Source organism: Phascolarctos cinereus, unplaced genomic scaffold (assembly GCF_003287225.1).
Source record: "Phascolarctos cinereus isolate Bilbo 61053 unplaced genomic scaffold, phaCin_HiC Scaffold_5;HRSCAF=322, whole genome shotgun sequence".
NCBI classification, from domain to species: Eukaryota; Metazoa; Chordata; class Mammalia; order Diprotodontia; family Phascolarctidae; genus Phascolarctos; species Phascolarctos cinereus.
Window position 1 is genome coordinate 41,019,659 of NW_027555958.1, and position 24,458 is coordinate 41,044,116.

A 24,458-nucleotide genomic window follows, 5' to 3' on the forward strand; every position below is an offset into this window, starting at 1 on the left:
CATTACATCCACAAATCATAATTTGTTCATCCATTTTCCAGATTGTGGGCACTGACTTTGTTTCTAGTTTTTACGCTCCCACAGAAAGTGTCGCTAAAGTGTCATGATGTAAATGGGGCTCTTCCTTTTGTTGGAGAAAGAGGGAATGTTTCATTGTTATTCTTTATTATAAGGAAAGTCCAGTGGGTCTATATTGGTGAAGGAGTGTATCTGGAAGTGACTGTGTTATAAAAACAAAAAGCACCAGGAGAGCACTAAAAAGAAAGAAAAACCAACCATTGTATGTAAAAGACATACCTTTAAATTAATTGAATTAATAGAATTAAAATGAGCAGTTTGATCAAAATTCAAGGAATTTTGTGTCAGGAATTTGTAAGAAACTAGAAAGTTAGAATCATGATTTCTGGCAAGGCAGGAATAAATAGTTGTCCTTAGGATTCAATTTGCCAGGCACAATGAAATAGTATCACTATTAAACACATATATACCAAATAGCGTAACTTCTAAATTCAGAAAAACTAACCACATTGCAAAAAGACACAGAGCTAGGTATACTTAATGTAAAGTTAAACAAAAAGAGAACTAGAGAGCTGAATGAAATGTTGGAAAAATTAGACATAAAAGTCTTAATCTTCTGAATAGGAATGGGATATACCCCCCATGATACCTTTACCAAAAAATTGTGCTAGAGCACAAAGAGCAGGTAGGTGGTGCAGTGGATTGAGTGTCGGGCTTTGAGTCAGGAAGACCTGAGTTCAGATTTGACCTCAGATACTTACTACTTGTGTGATCCTTGGGCAAGTCACTTAACCCTGTTTGCCTCAGTTTCCTCTTCTGTAAAATGAGCTGGAGAAGGAAATGTCAACCCCCTCCAGTATCTTTGCTTAAGAAAACCCTAAATGTGGTTATGAAAAATCAGTCACAACTGAAAGAACTGAACAATGGAGCACAGAGAAAAAAATAAATGTAAAAAGGCAGAAGTGTTAAGCACATCCTTTGTAGACCATAAATAAATAAAACTGGTGATTGACATAGGCAACACATGCAAAAAATACCGATCTAGATGGGCACTGTCTGTATCCTTCATTTCTTCTTTTGGAAACTGTTAAAACTACTTGGTACTACTGGCTAAACAGTAGTGTGATGGATCAGTGGAATAGGTTAGGTATGTGAGACACAACAGTCAGTGACTATACTAATCTACTATTGATAAATCCAAAGACTCTAGCTTCTGGGATAAGAAATCACTATTTAACAAAAACTGCCAGGAAAACAGCAAAAAGTATGGCAGAATTTGGGCATAGACCAACATCTTATACCCTCTACCAAGATAAAGTGAAAATGGGTACAGGATTTAGATATCAAGGCTGATACTATAAGCAAACTAGGAAAGCAAGAAATAGTTTACCTTTTCAGATCTATGGAGAAGGGAAGAATTTATGACTAAACAAGAGATAGAGACCGTTATGAAATGCAAAATGGATAATTTTGATTACATTAAATTGAAAATTTTTTGCACAAACAAAGCCAATGCATCCAGGATTAGGAGGGAAGCAGAAAACTGGGAAAGAATTTTTATAACCAGTGTCTCTGATAAAAGGCCTCATTTCTAAAATATATAGAGAACTGAGTCAAATTTATAAGAATTCAAGTCGTTCCCCAATTGATAAATGGTCAAAGGATATGAACAGGCAGTTTTCAGTGGAACATCCTTTCATTGTTTATTGGGAAATAGTTCCTACTTTAAGATATTTATATGAATTCTGTGTCTTAGGTATCAAGCTTGTCAGATGTTTAATGCATAAGGTTTTTTGTTTGTTTTTTGTTTTCCTATTCACCAGCTTCTCTTATTCTGGTCACATTAATTTTGTTTGTGCAAAAACTTGAATTTTATATAATTGAATTTGTCCATTCTATTTTTTGTGATTTCCTCTATCCCTTGTTTGGTTTTGAATTCTCACTCTAACAGTTGTTTGAAAGATACCTTTTTTCCTGTAATTATTTTTATTATATTTTGTAACCTATAGGTTGCTTATCCATATGATGCTTATCATGGTATATGGTGAAAGATGCTTGCCTAAACCCATTTTCTGCCTAACTTCTTTCTATTTTCTCCAGAAATTCTTGACAAATAGGGAGTCCTTTCCCCCAGTAGTTTGTGTTCTTGTGTCCTGTAGCCTTTTTTTTTCCCAGACACACATTGAAGCAGAAAATCAGAAAAGCGAACAGTAATTAAGTATCTTTTGTCCTTTCCCTTTTCACATTGGGAAGGGATAAGATTGTGTCTTACAGTTTTGTTTCATTTCTGTAAGCACTATGTTTCGTTTTGTTTCAAGCTGCCAGGTATTGTCTAATGCGACATCTGTTCCTCTGGTTAACTGCTCGTAGAGGTGGTATGCCTTGAAGGTACCTTTGTAGGTTGTGAAATGGGAATTGCATAAAGACAGTGAGAATTAGGAAGGAGGCCTAGACTGTTTCTCTTGTAGCCTCATGTGATAATAGAAGCTAAACTAACCAGCCCTTGGTCACCTGGAAGACTTAATGGCACTCTCACTACCCACAAGATTGGACTTTTCATATCCAGAGATGATAAATGTGAATTGTTATCACTGAGCATCTATGAAAAGATTCCTCTAACAATGAGAGCTCTATTGCACATATCCAGAGGTCAAGGACAGCAGAAAAGAAGGCTGCATTTAGAGTCAGAAGACCTGGATTCGAATCCTTCCTTTGTAATTTATTGCTTCTATGACTTTGGGCAGTCTGCCTATTCTTCGGGGCCTCAAAAGTTTGGACCAGATGATCTCTGAGATCATTGACATCTCTAAATATGTGCTCTTTGGCCCTCTTTTGATCCACAACTGAAAATAGTTTACATCCTTCCTCAAAAGACTGTTTATTGGTTTTCAGCTGCTTGTAGAAATTTTGTTCCTGCCTCTTTGAACTTCTCCACCATTTCTCAGATGCCTTTTCATTCTGGCCCCCTACACACTCGCGTGCATGCACGCACATACACCTTCTAACTCTGGGAGGTCCTCACAGCCCCACTCGCCCATTGGCAGGTTGCTCTAAGAACCTCGCTTGGAGGGCCACCTGTCCTTCATCCTCTTGGCTCCACTTCCTCTTCTGTCATCTGTGCCATCCCATTCCATCTTTCCATCTCCTGCTTTTTAGCTCCCTTTTATGCATTGTCTTCCTTCTTGAGAATGTAAGCTTCTTGAGGGCAGGGACTATTTTCTTTTTGCTTATATTTGCATTCAAAGCACTTAACACAGTGCCTGGCACCTAGTAATCCCTTAAATGCTTGTTAGCTAGAGCCTGGTGTTCAGTTGTGACTGTGCTTCTGGGGCTGTGTGGTGTCCCTCTGATTGCCGTATCCCAGAATGGTGGATCTGCGGCAGCCGTCTTCCAGCAGCTGCTGTCTAATGCCAGGTCTTCTCAAGTTTTGTTTCACTGTCTTTTAAGTCCGTCCTCTGTCGCCCTTGCTTGTGGTACCCTATTTTGGATCACCACACGACAGCAGCTTGAGTATCCTGCTGTGGAATCCATGCAAGGACCTCCTGATGGAAGGGTATGTAACTTAGTAACAGGAGAGTTGAAAGCAGAGGCAATTGTGAAGCAAGAGTGTTTGGATGGGTTCTTGTGTGAGAAAGAAGAAGCATGTGGGTTAGTGAAATAAAGTCTAAATGATAGACTTAAATCTAGTTACCTGTGGGAACTGTAAGGAATTTCTTTGAGCAGGAACTAGGGAGTTAAGGCGAGTTGAATATCATAGAGTGAAGATGTGGGCTTGAGGAAAGAGATGGAGTAGATACAAGATGGGAAGATGAGTTTATGGTAAATAGAAAAAAACTTGTGGAGAAAGGGGTTGAAGAGATTAAACCTTTAGCCCTCCTGGCTCAGGAGGTCGTGGGAAGAAATGGGTGTATCGTCCTTGGCAAGTAGTTGGCACTTAATAAATGCTCATTGAAATCCTGGAAATGGAGGCGCTTCCAAAAGATGAAAACAAAAGTGGTGACAGAGATAGGCCCTTGAATAAAGGAGGGAATGACCGTCATAGAGATGAAAACAAGAAGGGAGGCTCCGGCTTCCTCTGACAATGTCTGAGCACAGGTGCCCTGCTGCCATCCCTGCTTATGGAAATGAGATGGGAGGTAATGCTTTGCGAGCAATTCTCTTTTTTTCTCATACTGCTCTGCGTTCTTAGAATCAGCTACACTGGCATCTCTTATTCAAGTAGATACCAATCAATGCTTTTCTCTAGACTAGGCTATCCACTAACTTCCTGATACCAACAGTGAGTTATTAATTATATAGAACGTGGAAAAATAAATCACCCACATTTCTAGAAAGCTAGACAAAGAGAGGCAAAGGTGTGGGCTAGGAAAAGATAATCTCTTGTTTGACCCTGGCTAGTTTCCATTTTGTATTCATTGACTCTGCCTCTGATAATTGAGGTTTTTTGAAGGAAGTGCATCATGGGGAGATCTTTTGATAGGAAAAGGAAGCAGGATGATAAGGATTTTTTCCAGCGGTATGATGGAGTCTTACAGAAAGTCACCCTGGGAAAAATGGAGAGATGCTGGTTATCTGGGGAAAGTTAAGGACAGCAAAGGAGGATGTGTGTGAGCACTGAGCATCTGTGTGTGTCGTGGTGCATAAAAGCCCTGTGCCACCTGGAAGAGGAAAGGAAACCAGGTGACACATTTCCAGACACAGGCTTTCCTTTCCTCCTCTTGGCTCTATCAGGTGTCCTGATTCTCCCTTTTTGCTTCCCTGGCAGGTGGCTGTAAAAAATAACATTGACGTCTTCTACTTCAGTTGCCTCATCCCACTCAACGTGCTCTTTGTAGAGGATGGAAAAATGGGTGAGTGTGGCTTCATTCTCCCAAGTGTTTCTGTGCCATTGACATCCCTGTCATGAAGATGACAGCTCCTTCAGTGCCACAAGTTATTTCAGAGCAAATCCAGGGCTTGTGACTGTCTTCCAGCTGTGCCGTGCCTGCTGGTAAACAGCCTCAGGGACTGTGGTCCCCACACGCTTTGTGGTCTCTGACCAAGAAGCCCTATCCTCACCTGGAACCACAGTTCTCTGTGACTGACGACACAAGCAGCTGTCTGCTGTGCCCATTGGGCCCACGTGTCACTCAAGAGTCAGCCAGTCAGCTAGGATTTATTAAGGCCTTACTCTGCGCGAGGCACGGTGCTAAGTGCTAGGGAAACAACGGGAAGCAAAACCTCAAGGAGCACAGCCCAGTGGGGAGACGACCTGTAAAGAAGGTGGTCTGAGCGAAGGGAGCACTAGCAGTTAGGGAAGCCAGGAAGGCCTCCCGCAGGAGGAGGCCTTGGCCAGAGTCTTGAAGAAAGCAAGGGAAACCCAGAGGTCACAGTGAGGGAGCAGGGCAGGCCAGGCATTGGCACAGCCAGTGCAAAGACACGGAGATGGGAGATGGAGAGTCATGTTCTTAAGGAACTTGGAGTATGCTGGTGTAGACATGAAGGGAGGAAAGAGCTGCTGTAGCTTATTGAGCAGAGTGTGATGTGATCAGACCCATCCTTGGCAGCCAAGTGGAAGATGTATGGCAGCAGGGAGAGTCTTGCAGCAGGGAGGCTGGTTAGAAGACAGCCAGGTGAGAGGTGATGAGGGCCTGAACTAGGGCAGTGGGTATGGGAGTGGAGAGCACATCTGAGAGATGTTGTGTTCTGTAAGCTGCATCTAGATCTGGGCTATTAAAGCAGCTTCCTAGCCTGGCAACAGGTTGGGTCAGAGCCCAGGCTTCAGTCCTGGTGGCAAGCAGTGGTCTCCTGAGCGAGGCCTGACTTCCAGGAGGAATGTGAAGAAGCAGTCACAGAGCAAAAAGAGAGCTCATATGCACCCTTGCCACCCAGGCAGGGGCATTGTCTCCATGGTGCCACACTTAGTCTTCTCCCCCCTGCCCCTTACCTTTAACCTTCTGAGCTGGGAGTTTGTCCTTTAGGGCAGTTAGAATCTGACCACTACCCAGACATCTGCAGGAGGAGCTGTTTAGGTGTCTTTGGGAAAGTGTATGCCTCCAGCCTCCCCCACCTAGCCCACCCCCAGCACATCTATCCTTGGCACTCAGATGCCTCTTAGAGGACAGGCCCTGTGGTCTGGGGCAGTATGCAATGAACAGGAGCCCTACCTCCCCTGTCTTTGTTTTGGATAGGACAAGACTTGGGTGTGGAAGTTTATAATGTGCATGATTATTAGTACAGGAGTACATTACGTAATTTCAAAGTAAATAAAAAATAAACATTGGGGTGTGTACTCAAAAATTCTTTACTGGTAGAAGTGTGGTCAAAAATGTTTAGAGTCCACTGGTAATAAGAATAATAATAATAATAGCTAACATTCTTGTAGCGCTTACTATGTGCCAGGCACTCTGCTAAGCACTTCAGATTATTAACTCATTTGATCCTCACAACAACCCTGGGAGGTGCTATTATTACCCCCATTTTACAGATGAGAAAACTGAGGCAAATAGAGATTAAGGGACTTGCCTGGAGTTACATACCTAGGAAGTGGGTGAGACCAGATTTGAACTCAGATCTTTCTGACTCTAAGACCGACACTCTGTCCACTGCACCACCTGGTTCTAAAGTGCCTCCATAGTGTCGAAAATACTTAATTGGTAATAGTGTTGAGTGTGAGGCGTTGGAACGCTACCAGATTACAAGCATTTTGTCCCCCTCTGTTCCTAAATTCAGAGCGCCAGGTCTTCCTTGCAACGTGGAAGGACATTCCCAATGAGAACGAGCTGCAGTTCCAGATTAAGGAATGCCACTTGAATGCTGGTGAGTGACGGGCCCACCTGCTGCCCTCCTGGGTTACCACTAACGGCAGTTCCGGGCTCTGCCCTCTGTTGCTTAATTTTTTTCTGACTTGAGGTTGGTCTGCTCCTTTGAAGTCTGCCTGAGATTCCGCCTTCTGTTTGTTCACTGCTTCCTTTGCACAGTGCTGGCTCTTTCATCACTCTGCTAGTCCCGGTGCTTCTGGCACTGAGAGAGGGAATGTGACAGTTCAGGGAAGAAAAGAAATGAAAGGCCAGGCTTTTGTTTCTCGTCTGTAGCTTATTTCTTGAGGGTCATGCTTGAGGTCCTTGCTAAATCCTCAGTACTTTCCAATGTTGATTGAATTCTATGTAATCTCTTCTGATAAATGCTAGTGGACTTAGAGGCTCTGAGTTTTTCAGGAAACTTAGAATTTTTGGTTTTTTCTTTAGTCTTTTTCTTTAGAAATGCCAAACAGATGTGGTCTAGTTACCTTTGATTACAGTAGCTTCAGAAGACCTGTTAACCACTGTCTTAGCTCCAGGTGCAGTTTCAAACCCACTAATAACTATTGTAGTAGATGGAATTCCTGTTGTATTTTGGTAGCCCTATTTTTTCATTCTCTTCAGAATTGCCAGATGTTAACCTTTAGCCTAGTTTTCTAATGTCAGTTTACCCCTTGGCAGACAAGAACAGAGCTTGAAATCCTTCATGAGGGGGTGGGGCCAAGATGGCAGAGTGAAAGCAGTGACTTGCTTGAGCTCCCAAAACCCCTCCAGATACCTATAAAAAATGGCTCTAAACAAATTCTAAAGCAACAGAACCCACAAAAAGACAGAGTGAAGCAAATTTCCAGCCCAGGACAACCTGGATGGTTGATCAGAAAGGTATATCATTCTGGGCAGGTAGAGGAGCGCAGTGTGGCATGCGCACGAAGGCCACAGTGAACCTGGAGCAGGCCTCAGAGTACTGAATCTCAGGCAGCTGGGGTGGCTTCCAGACCTCTCAACCCACAAACACCAAAGACAACTTAGAAGGTCAGTGGGAAAAGTCTGTTTCTGTGGTGCTGAGAGATGAGCTAGGTCAGAGCCAGCTCCAGAGCTTGGGCGCTGGGGCGGTGGCTGCGTCCTGAGCTTCTGGCCCACAGACTGAGGGGGAATCAAGTGGCTGATCAGAGGGAGATTGCAGGGATCTCTTTGCCAGTGCTGAGGCAGGAATCTCTTGCTTTGCCCGTGCTTGGATCTGGGTCACAGCTCTGGGTGGCGGTTCTGGGGCGAGGAAGAGTGCTAGCCTGGTGGAGCTTGTAGTGGCAGTGGAGAGGAAACCTTCTTTACAGTTCTAGAACAGAAAGGAGTGCTTGTGGTCACTAATAGACCAGAACACAGGCCAGGAAAGGAGTAAACACCTCGCTCCTTATCATACCACCTTGCAAGAACTGAAAATTTACAGGTCCCTACAAGTATCTCTGAAAACAGCTGTACAAACCCCCGAAGCTTGGGACAGTACATTCTCCACATTGGAAGCAGATTCATACCTTAACAAAGAGTTTAAAACTCAAGTAATTGGCTGGGATCATGAGCAAGCAGCTCAAAAAGAGTCAGACTATATTATCTTACTTTGGTGACAAAGAAGATCAAAACATACAACCAGAAGAAGGCAACAAAGTCAAAGCTCCTACATCCAAAGCCTCCAAGAAAAATATGAATCAGTCCCAGGCCTTGGAAGAGCTCAAAAGGGATTTTGAGAAGCAGGTAAGAGAAGTAGAGGAAAAACTGGGAAGAGAAATGAAGTGATGGAAGAAAATCATGAAAAACAAGTCAACAGCTTGCTAAAGGAGACCCAAAAAAATACTGAGAAAATAACACCTTAAAAAATAGCCTAACCCAAATGGCAAAAGAGGTCCAAAAAGCCAATGAGGAGAAGAATGCCCTAAAAAGCAAAATTGGCCAAATGGAAAAGGAAGTCCAAAAGCTTACTGAAGAAAATACTTCCTTAAAAATTAGAATAGAGCAATTGGAAGATAGTGACTTTATGAGAAATCAAGACACTGTAAAACAAATCCAAAAGAATGAAAAATTAGAAAACAATGTGAAATATCTCATTGGAAAAACAACTGACCTGGAAAATAGATCCAGGAGAGAGAATTTAAAAATTATTGGACTATCTGAAAGCCATGATCAAAAAAAGAGCCTAGACATCATCTTTCAAGAAATTATCAAGGAAAACTGCCCTGATATTTTAGAACCAGAGGGCAAAATAGAAATTGAAAGAATCCACAGATCTCCTCCTGAAAGAGATCCCCAAAGGAAAACTCCTAGGAATATTGTAGCCAAATTCCAGAGTTCCCAGGTCAAGGAGAAAATATTACAAGCTGCCAGAAAGAAACAATTCAAGTATTGTGGAAACACAATCAGGATAACACAAGATTTAGCAGCTTCTACATTAAAGGACCGCAGGGCATGGAATATAATATTCCGGAGGGCAAAGGAGATAGGATTACAACCAAGAATCACCTACCCAGCAAAACTGAGTATAATCCTTCAGGGGAAAAAATGGTCATTCAGTGAAATAGAGGACTTTCAAGCATTCTTGATGAAAAGACCAGAGCTGAATAGAAAATTTGACTTTCAAATACAAGACTCAAGTGGAACATGAAGAGGTAAACAGGAAAGAGAAATCATAAGAGACTTATTAAGGTTGAACTGTTTACATTCCTGCATGGAAAGATGATATTTATAACTCATGAGACCTTTGTCAGTATTAGGGTAGTTGGAGGGGGAAAATTATATGTATGTAGATAGATAGATGATGATGGATAGATAGATAGATAGATAGATAGATAGATAGATAGATAGATAGATAGATAGATAGATAGAGGGCACAGGGTGAGTTGAAGATTAAGGGGTCATATCTGGAGAATAAAATTAAGGGATGAGAGAATTATACTAGGAGAAGAAGAAAGGGAGAGTAGAAAGGGTAAATTATCTCACAAAAAAAAAACAAAGAAAAGGCTCTTACAGTGGAGGGGAAACAGGGGAAGGTGAGAGGGAATGAGGGAATCTTATTCTCATAGGATTTGGCTTAAGTAGGGAATAACATACACATTCAATTGGGTATGGAAATCTGTCTTACCCTACAGGAAAATAGGGGGAGAAGGGGACAAGAGAGGGGGATGATAGAGAGGAGGGCAGATTGGGAAAGGGGTAATCAGAAGTAAATACTTCTGAGGAGGGACAGGGTCAAAAGAAAGAATAGAATAAATGGGGGGGGCAGGATAGGATTAAAGGAAATAGAGTTAGTTTTTCACAACATGTCTGCCATGGAAGTGTTTTGCATAACTGCACACGTATAACCTATATCGAGTTACTTGCCTTTTCAATGAGGGTGGGTGGGGAGAGAGGAAGGGAGAAAATTTGGAACCGAAAGTTTTTAAAACACTTCTTAAAAAAAAGTTTTCACATGCAACTGGGAAATAAGAAATGCAGGAAATGGGGTACAGAAGTCTGTCTTGCCCTATAGGAAAATAGAAGGGGAAGGGGATAAGGGGTGGGGAGAAAGAAGAGAGGGCAGACTAGGAAAAGGGGTATTCAGAATGCATGCCATCTTGGAGTGGGGGGAGGGGGGAGATGGGGTGAAAATTTGGAGCTCAAAATCTTGTGGAAGTAAATGTTGAAAACCAAAAATAAATAAATTTATATATATATATATATATATATATATATATATATATATAAAAAATATAAAAGAAAGCCTTCATGAAAAGTTCAGGCCTTTTAGCCCCTTTTCCTGTAGTACACGCTAATTAGGATGATGGTGGTTCTCTATTGTGTTGTGGTTTAATGAGTCCTCTTTGGGTGACCAAGGAAGAGAGGGCCCCTACTTCCAAATGTGAGCACCTCTGAAGTCTGCTAGAAGCAGGAAATGAAGTGGGTCATGGTCGACAAGTCGTTGTGCTCAGCTTCCAAAGAGTCTGAATTCCAGATCACTTGACTGCATTCGGGGTGCTTCACATATCTGAGAACAGTGGTGGCAGTGAAGGTGGTCAGGGCATCCAGGGCAAAAGGCACATGAAAGAGCAAGACTTGTTTGGTTTTGTTTTCTCCTCCATAAATGGGGCAGCTAGGTGGCACAGTGAATAGAGCACTGGCCTGGAGTCAAGAAGACCTGAGTTCCAGTCCAGCCTCAGAAACTTAATACCTCTGTGATCCTTGGGCAAGTCACATCACCCCGTTTGCCTCAATTTCCTCATTTGTAAAATGAGCTGGAGACAAAAATGGCAAACCACTCCAGTATCTGTGCCAAGAAAACCCCAGTGTGGGTCAGGAAGAGTTGGACCTGAGTGAAACGACTGAACAACAGTAATTAACAATAATCTCCGGGAGTGAAATGGAAGTCAGAAAGACCCAGTGTGGATTGCCAGAGTGACAGATCAGAAGAGGCCGCTTGATTTCAGAGGGGAAGGCCAAAAGCCTTCATGAGAAGTGACCCTTGCTGCGTGTGCCGGGGAACATAGTGCCTCTGACCGTCCCTGTTTAGAGCACCCTCCAGATAGGAGGTGCCTGGGCTCTGCCGGGAGAAGGTGCAGTCTGTGCCAAAGACTGAAGCCGCCTCCCAGACAGAGGTGTTTCGTCATTGCTCCTTTGTCTCCAGGCCACCCCCCTGCCTTGGCTGTTCCAAGCTCCATGAACTCTTTTCCATTGTAACTGCTCTTTGGCTAGTGGCAACGTGAATCTTGGATGGCAAAATTTCCTTATGTTCTCTTAAAGATATAGACCATCTTTTTTTGTTCATTAAGTCACTGATGTTGCTGGGAGACTGCTTCCTAAAGCCTGTTCCTAAGTAGGTGGCCTGCCTGCACCTATCACCTACAGCCCAGAGTGAGCTGACCTGCATGCTCCCTGCCAGCCATAGGAGCTCTCTGTTCAAGAAAGCATTGTAAGTCCTCAATTTTTGCAGTATCTGATTCAACACTCAGAGTCTAGCTGTGAGCTAAAAATACCATTCTCCCCAGCTGATCTGCCCTAATCACAGCAGTAGCAGCTCTTTAAATAGAGCAGCCATGCCAAAGTTGACGTCTGACAGATGGAGTCAACATACCGAGGACTTCAGGGGCCATAGGCCAGGCCTGCACCTTGGCTTTGACTAGCTTACTTCATCCTGAAAAAAAAAAATAAACCAGGGTCCACTTGCCCAAAGCAGCATGAAGTGTTCCAGTTTAGTAGTCACATAAAAGGATGTAAAGAGTAGATCTCTCTTTAGATAAGTTTGCATTTCTTTCTGTTTTTCAGTCACATCTTCCATAGGGAGTCTTTTGCACAATTTGAAGAAATTGATTGTCATGTTCCTTGTCCCCAATATACCTCTTTGGGAGGTCTCCAGCCCTTTTTTCTCTTACACGTAAATATCCAGCTATGTATCATTCTTTTTTTTTTTTGGTGAGGCAATTGGGGTTAAGTGACTTTCCCAGGGTCACACAGCTAGTAAGTGTCAAGTGTCTGGTCTGAGACCAGATTTGAACTCAGGTCCTCCTGACTCCAGGGCCGGTGCTGTATCCACTGCATCACTTAGCTGCCCTCAGCTATATGTGAAGAAGGAAGGAAGCCTTTACTCTAAGCCATTTTACTCACCTCCTTTGTCCTAGTGGTTTATTCCCTTTTGGAAAGCCTAGAGATTAAATGATAATCTAGTTAGCTTGACTTGAATGCTCTTTATGAAAGCATTTGTTCTGGCCCAGAGTAGTGGGGGGAAGAGGTAGGTTTATTTCTTTGTCCCCACCATAGCTTATCCTACCCTTCAGCTAAATCCATTTCTAAAATAGAAATTCTACTCTGTAGTCAGAACTTAATTTAGATTGATAATTCAAATATTGAGGTGTTCTTTTTATCAGGTCATGGTGCTGTGTTTTGTACTTCCTGATGTACATTGTACTAGATGAAAAATGTAAATTGTCAGGCCCTTTTCTCTAAAATAAGTGACCCTACACTCTACCTTAATTGTTGCCAGCAAAGGTATGAATATATGGGGAAGAAATGATTCTAATAAGTTAGGGCTAGTGGCCCTGTTTTAGAAATCTACCTTGCCTTGTTTCTCTCTGCTGAAACCATGATGCACAGCTGTATGGGGATGCAGGGCCAGCTTCCCAGGTGGAGAAATTCCAAATGCAGCAAACTTAGATCCATTCAACTTTTGCCTGTCCTACATAGCTGTTGGCCAAATTTTCCAATTTGGGGAAGTGAGAGAGAGAGAGAGAGAGAGTGTGTTTTCTTCTCTCAGTAGACAAGTCCTGAGAAATCTGCAGACTCTTCCTATAAAACAGACTTTTTGCTTATGTGATGAGTGGAAGATCCCTTGCTCATTTTCTCTTTCCCTGGGAAATGAACAGGAGTCTTGAAAGTTAGGAATAGTTTTTCACAGTTTCAAAGAAACCCTGTCAAAAGGTGGAAGAAAAGAAAGTAGCATTAATGAAACATCTAAAAATACACCAAAGGGAGCAGAAGGAAATTCAGCCTAGGACACTGTCAGGCAGGGCAGTGTAGGTACCATGTCACTATGTTGTATTTAATAGATACTTTTAAAAAAAGGCAGATTGTATATAACTAGGATTCATAGTATTAGATATAATTCTTTTTTTATTATGTTCCTAGCATAAGGAAATACTGATCTTTGTTGATGACAAAGTTTATAGCAATAAAAAGAACTTTTTTTTTTTTAAAGAAAAGTAAAGCACTGGGGATCATGCCTTAAGCCAAGCCTCAGCCAACAGTGTTGTCTTGCAACTTGGCTGGATCAGTTAACAGAATGCTGGCCAGAGCAGCTACCTCACTCCTAGAAGATCATTTAAAATGACTCTTATCTAAGAAGTAGATTCTCAAGTCCTAAACAATGGATGCTAAAAGAATGGTCCTATTATGAGCCAGGCTTGAGATTGGATGACTAGGAATAGGCAGTGTTTTGAATTTTCCCCATACTTTTGTCCTAGATTAAGTATGTATTTGGGAAGATGTGTTCATAATATGGCTTAAAGTATACATGGGGGGGGGATAGTTAAGGTGATAGCTTCCATTCCTACTCCCCCCCCAAAAAAAATATAGAAAAGAAATAACACTAGTAGAGCTTATAACTTCTAACTTTGTCTTCTGGAATAGGACTTCTTTATTCTTAAAGGTACTGCTTTTAGTATTAATAAAAGCCCTGGATGTAAAGGAGAAAATTTGTGTAGGAACTATATATGGGGAAAATATAACATGAACCTGAACTCCTGTGCTGATCAAACCACATTTGAGTGCATGTGCACTTATGACAGCACCAGCTGCAGAACAGATAACCGCACTGTTGTTATTGTTGTTGTTGTTATTCAGTTGTGTCTGACTGGGCAAAGATACTGGAGTGGTTTGCCCTTTCCTTCTCTGGTGGATCCATTTTGTCAGGCAATCATAGGTTAAGTGACTTGCCCAGGGTCACACAGCCTAGATTTGAACTCAGGTGTTCCTGACTCTAGGCCCGGTGCTCTATTCACAGAGCCACGTAGCTGCCTTGTTTAATGCAAACTGTGCAGAATGCACATTTGGGCATCACTCTTGCACCAATAAGAATTTTTAAAAAGATTCATTCAGTAATATTTACTGAAGCCTTCTTATGTGCTAAGCACTGGGAGAAATGCAAAGAGCTGTCCTCAGAAAGTTTACTTTCTAATGTATTAGAAAGAAAATGTCATGAAAGCTCTCAGCCATCCTCCCACAAGAGCTAAACACAAGACTCAATAGAATGGGCATAACAGGGCAGAATGGTGATGCCACAAACCTGATGGACATGACTGCCTCCCAGAGCTTTTGATCATCACACAGCCTGACGTCAAGAACCACTTACTTTTTTCTTGGTGGGCAGAAACTTTCCTTTCTCTTTCCTGGAATGATAATGTCACAGTAATTCCAACTGGTGGTCAGCATTTCTGCAGTACTGAACTTTGTAGTTTCCTATTTTAGGTCGGTCACGCTGTTCTTCTTTTCGGAGAAGCTTGGTGGCTGACTCAAACTCTCATAACAAGCAGCGCTTTCTAAGATAAAGTGTGCTGGCTTTGGGTTTCTTGAGCCCAGTGCTTTCCAAGTTCTCAGTGTCTGAGCCAGCACAGCCTGAAGCCTGTGGCTGGGCACAGTTAGAGGACAGGACCTGGCCGAGGGGATGGGGCAGCTTTTCCATTTGGAAGCAAGTCAAGAAGTAACTTAAGACCTGTAGTCACCGTCCTCTCCCCCATCAGCAGTGTGCACAGGTGATCAGCATCAGCAGACATCATCCTTTTCTCATCTTTCTTGCCCTGAGGTTTGAGGATTCTTCCTTGGCTGTCACTAGGCTCATCTGTAGATTTCTCTCCTTTTAGCACACAGGCATCGAGAGTTCATCAAAAAGCAAGCGTTCATTAAGTGCCTATTCTTTGCCAGATACTGAGATACGAAAACAAAAATGAAACCATCTTCTTCCCTTGGGGAGCTTGTGCTCTATATTTGGGGGGAGGGAGGTGGCTCTTGAACTGAACTTTGAAAGAAACCTCCAAGTCTGAGAGGCTGAGGTCAGGAGGAAGTTCATCTCAGCTGTGAGGAAAGGCTGGTGGTATGGGAAGGAGCAGCCACAAGGCCAGGACATATGAGAAAGCTGGAAAAGTTGTTTGGAACCAGGCTGTGAAAGGCTCCAAATTAGAAAGTCACCGTCCTTACCTGTGGAACTGTGGAGTTATTCCAGTGACCTGGAAGGTGCGCAGACACCATCTCTTCCTTCTTCCTGGGTTAGCGACCAAAGCCTTCCACCAGCAGCCTTTGGCAACAGCTGTTCCAGAATTTCATAGTGAACCGCTTAGCAAAGTATCAAGCTTCCTCTTGGGGTCTTTCTTCCATATAGCTTATCTCAGTTTTAACTCGACGCCTTGGTGTTCTAAAGGGACCTTTTGCCTGTTCCTAAAATCCTAGCTCCATGTGGAGTCTCTGACTCTTGCAGCTTCTAAACCACTAAAACTTAAAAGGAAAACTTCGAGGCAGTTGTACAACTCCAAGTCATGCTGTCATCTTGCGTCTGTGGATTAAGGTGGGATGGCTGCAGGTACGATGGCTGTGGCTCTGCTGATGTCACTGTGGTGGCCAGCAGATCCGTATGTGGTATTAGTCCACTACCCTGTGTGCATTATGTGCGCTGTCTCTCTTCAAATGTAAGTTCCTTGAAGATAGGACACTGTCTTTGCTTTTGTACGTGTATCCCCAGCGCTTAGCACTCAGTAAGCACTTGCTTTTCATTCACTGATTCCTCCAGTCCAGCCTTCTCATTTTACAAAGAGGCCTGAGGTCCAGAGAGGTTTGACTGGTAGGACCTTTCCCCACAAATCCCTGTGGTCACCTTGTGCTCAGTCCATAGGGCTGTGTTGTGCAGTGATGCCTCAGGATGAACCTTGTTCTGTGCTCTGTATTAGAATCAGACACAGTTGGAGAGCCTGCCTGCTCCGTACATGTTACTATTAGTGAGAAAAGAGATTTTGAAGTTTGTTGAATCCTCTGTCTTCAATCTTTTCCTCTCCCGTGCCTTCCATCTTCTGGCAATCACGATACACAGCCTCCCTGAGCATCCTTTCCAGTACTAGCTGAACATTCCCTTGGCTCATGGGTGAGTTGAGGGAGTTGCACTACTCCTTGTTCTCTTGCCGTTTTCAAGGTTTCCCCACTACCTCTGTCCTCTCCTGAGTTCCGTACAATCCACATCTGCCATTCAGCCAAAATTCTGGTAGCTGTTATCTACAGACCTACAGGCACTCCACTTCCTTCTTCGGCCAGTTCGGTACCTAACTCCATCTTTCATCTCTTCCCCAGCTCCTCCCCTCAGACTAGCGGCCTTCACTAGCGAAAGTGGAGAAAATGACACAACCATTCTGGTTGAGTCTGCCACCAATTTATAGTATTACGTAACTTCAGCTGGGCCCTCCCTGCTGCTAGGCCATCCTACACCTCCTGTGCCAACTCACTGTTGTTCTCTCCACAGCGGCTCTTCCAGATCTTGTCATCCTTCCTTAAGCCTCCCATGGCTCCCCATCCTCCTGCCATCTCAGCTGAGAACCTTGCCTCATATTTCACACAAAAAATATAGGCTGCTCATCAGGAGCTCCTCTTCCTCCAGCATCCTTGCTTCATATCACTCAGATTCCTTCAGCCCTTGCAAAAGTGACTTTACTCCTTACCAAGTCTACCCCCTCTACCTGCTCAGGCAGTCCCATTCCACCCTCTCTCTTCCAACAGATTGTCCACTCTGTCATTCCCCACTCTTTCGCCCATTTTCCATCTCTCCCTCTCTACTGGCTTATTCCCTACTGCCTATAAACATGCCCATATTTCCCCCAATCTGAAGAAAACACTCACTTTACCCTTTCATCCCCATTATGCCCTATATTTCTTCTGCCTTTTGCAGCTAAACTCCTTGAAAAGGCTCTTTACAATAGATGCCTCTAAGTTTTTGGGGTACCGCTCTTTCCTGGTTATCCTACCTGACTGATTGTTCTGTTATCTTTGCTGGATTCTTCTCCAGATCACACTCTCTAACCATAGGTGTCCTTTAGAGTTCTGTCCTGGGCCCTTCTCTTCTCCCTTTATACTCATTCACTTAATGATCTCATCAGCTCCCATGGATTTAATTACGTCGCCGTGCTGATGATTCTCAAATCTGCCTTTCCTGCCCCAGTCTCCCTACTGACTTCCCATCTTGTATCTCCATCTGCCTTTCGGACATCTCAAACTAGATGTCCAGTGGACATCTTAAGATTAAACATGTCTAAAACAGATCACATTATCTTTCCTCCTAAACCCTCCTCACTTCCAAACTTCCTCATTACTGTTGAGGGCAACACCATCCTCCCATTCCCTAATCTCATAACTTAGGAGTCATCCTGGACTCCTCACTATCTCTCAGTCCGTTCTCCCCCATAGCCAATAGGGTGCCAAGGCCTCTTGATTTCACTTTCTCAAAACACACCGCCTTTCTCTCCTCTGATCGTTACCACTCTGGCACAGACCCTCGTTATCTCACATGTGGACTATTGCAGTAGCCTGTTAAAGGGTCTGCCTGTTTCAGGTTTCTCTCCACTCAAGCCTATTCTCCATTCAACCACTGCAGTGATTTTCCTAAAGTTTGGGTCTGACTGTGACACCCTCTACTCAGTAAACTCCAGTGGCTCCTTAGCATTCAAAGCCCTTCATTGCCTGTTACCTTCCTGCCCCGCCTTTCCCATCTTCTACATCTTTCACCTCCCTGCTTAGACCTTGATCCACGGACAAGACAGGCCGTCTCTGGACTTTGAGCGTTTCTCTGTCGCTGCCCTCCACCTGGAGCGCTGCCCTTCTCATCCCTGTCGTCCGGCTGTCCTGGCTGCCTCCCTCCACCTGGAGTGCTGCCCTTCTCATCCCTGTCGTCCGGCTGTCCTGGCTGCCTCCCTCCACCTGGAGCGCTGCCCTTCTCATCCCTGCCGTCCGGCTGTCCTGGCTGCCTCCCTCCACCTGGAGCGCTCCCCTTCTCATCCCTGTCGTCCGGCTGTCCTGGCTGCCTCCCTCCACCTGGAGCGCTCCCCTTCTCATCCCTGTCGTCCGGCTGTCCTGGCTGCCTCCCTCCACCTGGAGCGCTGCCCTTCTCACCCCTGTCGTCCGGCTGTCCTGGCTGCCTCCCTCCACCTGGAGCGCTCCCCTTCTCATCCCTGTCGTCCGGCTGTCCTGGCTGCCTCCCTCCACCTGGAGTGCTGCCCTTCTCATCTCTGTCGTCCGGCTGTCCTGGCTGCCTCCCTCCACCTGGAGTGCTGCCCTTCTCACCTCTGTCGTCCGGCTGTCCTGGCTGCCTCCCTCCACCTGGAGTGCTGCCCTTCTCACCTCTGTCGTCCGGCTGTCCTGGCTGCCTCCCTCCACCTGGAGCGCTCCCCTTCTCATCCCTGTCGTCCGGCTGTCCTGGCTGCCTCCCTCCACCTGGAGCGCTGCCCTTCTCACCCCTGTCGTCCGGCTGTCCTGGCTGCCTCCAAGCCCCAGCTAAAAATCACGTCTTCCACGTGACCCCTTGTAATCCCAGTGCCTTCTCTTGTCTGTACTTAGTGTTTTCATTCTGTCTCCCTTGTGAGCCCCTTGGTGGCAGGGACTGTGTTTGCCTTTCTTTGTATCTCTCCTGCTTAGCACGGCGCTGGGTACATAGTAGGTGCTTAATAAATGCTTATTGACTGCCTGATCATACCAATATAAACATGGTATTTGCTTCTCCATTTGTTGTGTTTTAGGCATGAAGAAGTGTAGGGGATGGGGAGGGACTGTGTACTTCCTTAAAGCTTTTAAATGACTGTTGGAATTTCTGTTTGTTTCTAGACACTGTTTCCAGCAAACTGCAAAACAACAACGTTTATACTATTGCCAAGAGAAATGTGGAAGGGCAGGACATGCTGTACCAGTCCCTGAAACTCACTAATGGCATTTGGATATTGGCAGAGCTACGTATCCAGCCAGGAAATCCCAACTACACGGTAAGTCTTGCCGGCTCTACCGAAGAGGGGGAAAGGTGTTTTTTGTTATTTTTCAGGGGTCTCCGCCCTTTCCTCTTTTCAGCACATACTGTTCACAGATTATGGCAGTCTAATACTTAGTACCATCGAATAATTAGAGAGAGAGAGAGAGAGAAAATCCTCTAAATATATACATATATATATATATATATATATTACTGTAATAACTTCTGAAGCGGTTCTTGACCCAGTTGATTCCACAAGTATATGTGTTTACCCCACGTAAGGAGCTCGTATCCCAAGGAGAGCAAGGAGATTCACAAGTCTTTTCTAGCAACTCCATGACCACCCATGTGTGTCCCTTTATTATTGAATGTAAGGCAGGTCAGGGCTGACTGCCAGCAGCCCAGATGAAACTTTGATCGTGCTGACCCACGTATCAAACGGCAGCTTCCCTTTTGCCGTTTTTGTCTGTGGCCGCTAGGTAGGCTCTTGTTTGTCTTGGGCTGATTGTCCTGGTTCTGTAGTTTCCTGTGCTTCTCAATAAAAACTCAGCCAAACTATCTCATCTGACCTTGAACCTTTTACTTAGTTACTTGTAAACTGGAGAGTTTCAGGATTCTCCCCGAAGCGTGCATTCTTCCTTGGCCTCCCTGCCCGGCCACCTTCTCTCATTGGAGTTTCCTGTTCTGCCTGGAACCCGGAAGGGAAGCTCTTCCTTTCTTTGGCTCTTTGTTCTGGGGCTGGTTCTTAAAATCAGTTGTGTAAACTTCACTATAAGCCTTACCAAAGTTCAGCAGTTTTCAAAATAGAACTGCTGCTATATGTGATGAGGATGAGAGAGGAGAGGAGAGGAGAAGAGAGACGCATATCTCACCTTGGCCAACCCTGCTAACACAATGGCTTCATGATGTATTTAGCCTGTGGAAGATCTTTCCCCCTCCCTTGCCTTTCCAATTTTTTTTTATTACTGACTTAACAGATATTAGGAAACATGGTCATTGCTATATGTAAATGACAGAAAAAGAGGCTCACGTATGAACCTGTGGGTCTCGATTACAGTTTATGTTGAACTTGACATGGTAGTACCGACAATGCCTTGCTTGCCTGCGACCCCTTCGGAACTTCTTTTCACTGTCTTCCCTGTATTTGTAAGTTGCGTGGACACTTTTCCTTCTGTATGGCTGTCATTCCCTGTGCACCCTCTCCAGATAGATAAATGAGCAAATAGACAAATAAGTGTCCTCCCTTGTACCAGATTAGTAAACACGCAAAACAGTGTTGCACGTCGCTGTATCTGAAAACGCAGGTCTCTTTCTGCACCTGCTGTCAGTCACTTCTTTGCTGAGAAGTCAGTTACCTCCTCATCAGTTTTCTGGAGTTGTGGTTGGTCATTACCTTGATCTGAGTTCTTGAGTCTTTCAGAATTGTTATTCTTTACAGTGTTGTAGCAGTTGTGTAGATTGTTCTCCTGGTCTTGCTCACATCATTATGTATCTGTTCGTACAAGTCTTCCCATGCTTTTCTGAATCCAAGCCTTTTTTCATTTGTACAATATAATAAGATTCCATTAAATGCATATATCATAATTTGTCTAACCATTCCTCCGTTAATGGGTACTCATCTTGTTTCTACTTCTGTTACAACAGAAAGTGTTGCTGTAAATATTATGTACGTGTGGGCCCTTTCCTTCTGTCTCTGTTGTCTTTGGGGTATTAACTACTGGTATCACTAAGGCTTCCGTGTTTTGAAGGGCCTAGTGATTTGCCCACCATCCCGGTAATGCAAGTGCTTAGGTTAAATGACCTAGCCGTATGACCATGGGTATGTCAGGCTCCCTGAGTTTCATTTTTCTCATCTTTAAAATGGGGATGTAATAGTGCCCACCTCAAAAGGTTGCTGTGCAATTCAGATGAGGTAGAATGGATGTCAAACGTTTTGCAAACTTTAAAGCCGTATATAAGTCTTTATTATTATTATTATTATTATTATTATTATTATTATTATTATTATTATTATTATTATTATTATTATTTTCACAACTGCTTAGTTTTGTAGTCCGGCCTCCTAACTCCAAATGCAGTTCACTTTCTGCTTTACTACACCGTGTCTGTGATGCCCTTCATCCAATGCTTTCTCAGTCAGCAGGCTGGAGAAAATTTAATGTAGGGAAGGGGCACATGAGATTTACCATCAAATGCTTGAAAAGCTATTCTGTGGAAGAGAAATTACAGGGAAGCACCTTTTGGTTCAATAGAAAGAACTTTCAGAGTTCTCCAGCATAGAAGCAGGCTGACTCTCATATAAAGTGGTAAGCTGCCCGTAGCTAGAAGTATTCAAGCAGACACTGGATAACCCTTTGTCAGGGTGTTACAGAAGAGATTGCTAGGTTGAATCTGATGGCTGGTTTCTTTCAAGTTTGAAGCTTTGGTTCTAAGCAAATGAGTATTTCTTTCTAAGCCTTTATTATCCCTTGTTAATTGTTATTTTTCTCTTATTCCTTCAGTAAACTTATAATGCCCTGGACTTAAATAATACATTTCTGTTGAAAAACTTCAAACTGCTATGGAGCTACAGTTTTATAGGAATTTGGTATTTAAAGAAACCATAGAAAATAGAAACACTTTTGCATGAACGTAGCAGTTAGGAGGGAAATCATTGATGGGGAAAACATCTTTGCAGCAGATTTCTGATAAGAATTTAACATCCAAGATATGCAACATAGTAGAGTAACAAAGATGTGAGACCAGGAGTCATTGGCCAGAGTTCTTAAGGTAGGAGTAAGCAGTTCTCCGAAAAATTGCAAACTCTTAACAACCATGTCACCTCATACCCAGTAAATTGGCAAAGATGACAGAGCTGAGGAAAGTGTTGGCAGGGCTGCAGAAAGACTGGCACACCAGTCACTTGTAGTGATGCTCTGAATTGGGCTGATCATTCTGGAAAATTGTAATTAGATGTCAGAGTCCCCTCCATGCCCGTCTCCATAGGTCGCTCTCCCTGCTGGGCATGAGCCCCAGGAAGTTAAAGGTGACAGTTAACACATAAACCAGATTCACAACGGGTTTTTTTTTTGTAACAACTGGAAATACACAGATACCCATTGTGTGGGAAATGGCTAAACCAGCTGTGGATACATGACCGTAAGGGAATAGTAGTGCTGCGCATAATCAGGGACGAGGATAAAGAATTCTGGGAAGACTTACATGAATGATTGATTACAAAGTGAAATCCACAGAATGAGGAAAAGTCTATACACAGTGATGTTGCCATGTAATGTAAACCAGAACAAAAACTACAATTGAATGCTGTATAACTAGAATGAACAAGCCTGGTACCCAAGAGTTGAGAAAGTGTCCTTCCTTCTCCTTGCAGAGGATATAATATTGCATGGACTGTCAGACATGCTGGTTTTGATGTATAGTTTTTGCTGAACTACTTTGCTTTCTTTTTTTAAATTTTTCTTACCAGGAGTGGCTAACATCAGGGTGTGTTCAGAAATGAAGGTGATTTAAAAACAAACTATATCAATAAAAAATAAGATTTAAAAAAAACTTTGGAGCTCATACATATTCTTGTGAAATAGAAGACTGGAATTTTTATCTCCTTGTTAATGATTATGTGGCCATGAGCAATTTCGTGGTATCAGCCCACCCTTTCTGGTGTAGTACACTCAGTAGTATACCTTGCCCTGTTTTCCTTTTTTAATCTCTTAGTAAATTATCAGCACTTCATTTTGTAACTTACTGTGATTTCTATTGCATTAATTCCTTCCTGACTTAAGAGGTTTATCATAGACTCTAGATAGAATCCCAGTGCAACTTGATCTACATATATCTTCATTTATGGATGGGACTGAATGGTTCAAGGTCATACATAAGTGTCCAACTTGGCATTTGAACCCAGTCCTCTGACTCTAGGGCCATTGTGCTTTCCACCATGCTACCCTAGGTTTATGGTAGGGTTGTGTTGCTACCATATAAATTAAGACACCAAAATCCAGACTGACTTCATAGGAATGATCTCACTGTTCAGATACTACCATGAGGTAGGCTGCCCCTGGAAGACTCGGTGACAACTCCCTTGTTGGAAATGTATGTGTTAGATTATCACCAGCCTCCATGCTAATTAATCTTCCTTCTCCTGTTTTCTTCAACAGCTGTCTCTGAAGTGTCGAGCTCCTGAAGTCTCCCAGTACATCTACCAGGTCTACGATGGAATTTTGAAAAACTAAAAGACTAGAAATGGAGGCGCCTTACCGCCCCTGCCATCTGTGCAAATCAAGACTCTTTAACTGGAAGCAATTGTGTTGATGTATAGACTCCTGAGTCCAAACCACCCTGACCCACCAAGGTAGTGACTAGTGTACTAATGTGTGCTAATGTTAGGACACAACCCTCTGGATAGTTTGACCTGCCCACAAAAGTCTGTAAGCCCTGCTATGACCACTCCCTGCCTCCACCACCTGTGAGCTTCTCCATCCTGTGCCAATGGCTGGCGTTTTCTAAACTGCTTTAGAGCCTAGTTGGTTATTTTGTAATCGAAAACTCATTTCAAAAATCAAAAAAAAAAGGGAAAAACCTGTTTATTAAAGCAAGGAAAAGTATCATTGAATCATGAATTGCACTTTATTGTTTTGTATTTTTTTATACATATTGAAATTTTTTTTGTTAGTGTAACAAGTTGGAAGGGTAAAAAGCAACTGCCCCTTGGTAACTGAGCAAAGCATGAGGAAGGGTAGAGCCGGATCAGTTACCGTTCTCTCTGTGCAGCATGTTTTCAGGAGAAGCTACTTCAGCCCTGGTTAATTGAATTTCCAGTGATTTTTTTTTTCTTGTCTTTCCCTTTCTCCTTCAGGCAGTGCGCTTTCCCTGATTTTTGTTTTCCCCAAATTGCTCTGCTTTTGGACAAGCCAGTCTCCCTTACTTGTTGATTCCAGGGTGCTCGAGATGTGGAGGGGGTCCCTGATTCCTCTTTGCAACAGAGACAGAAGTGCAGCTAGCTGTCAGCACTGGGGGTCATTGAGTGATAGTAAAGAGAGGCTCTCTGCTCTGCCCCCGGCCAGATGGGCATAACACAGGTCCCACTCCCTGAAGTCCTCCATTCAGATGAGGTGTGATCTTGCAGCTACAGAAGCTGAGGCCCAGACAGGAAAAGGACTTCCCTGTGG

At 43.6% G+C, this 24,458-nt stretch overlaps 1 protein-coding gene across 3 annotated transcripts in view; it reads left to right on the forward strand.

The window, feature by feature from the left end:
* AP2B1 (adaptor related protein complex 2 subunit beta 1) overlaps positions 1 to 23,909 on the forward strand; it is a 123,152-nt gene extending 99,243 nt beyond the window's left edge. For all 3 annotated transcript variants that reach the window (XM_021005958.2, XM_021005957.2, XM_021005959.2), the window contains 4 exons: positions 4,784 to 4,868; positions 6,730 to 6,816; positions 19,155 to 19,309; positions 23,448 to 23,909. In XM_021005958.2, the coding sequence (XP_020861617.1) occupies positions 4,784 to 4,868; positions 6,730 to 6,816; positions 19,155 to 19,309; positions 23,448 to 23,522 (402 nt within the window). In that variant the 3' untranslated portion in view covers positions 23,523 to 23,909. The remainder of the gene's footprint in view (positions 1 to 4,783; positions 4,869 to 6,729; positions 6,817 to 19,154; positions 19,310 to 23,447) is intronic.
* Positions 23,910 to 24,458: the final 549 nt, after the last annotated feature.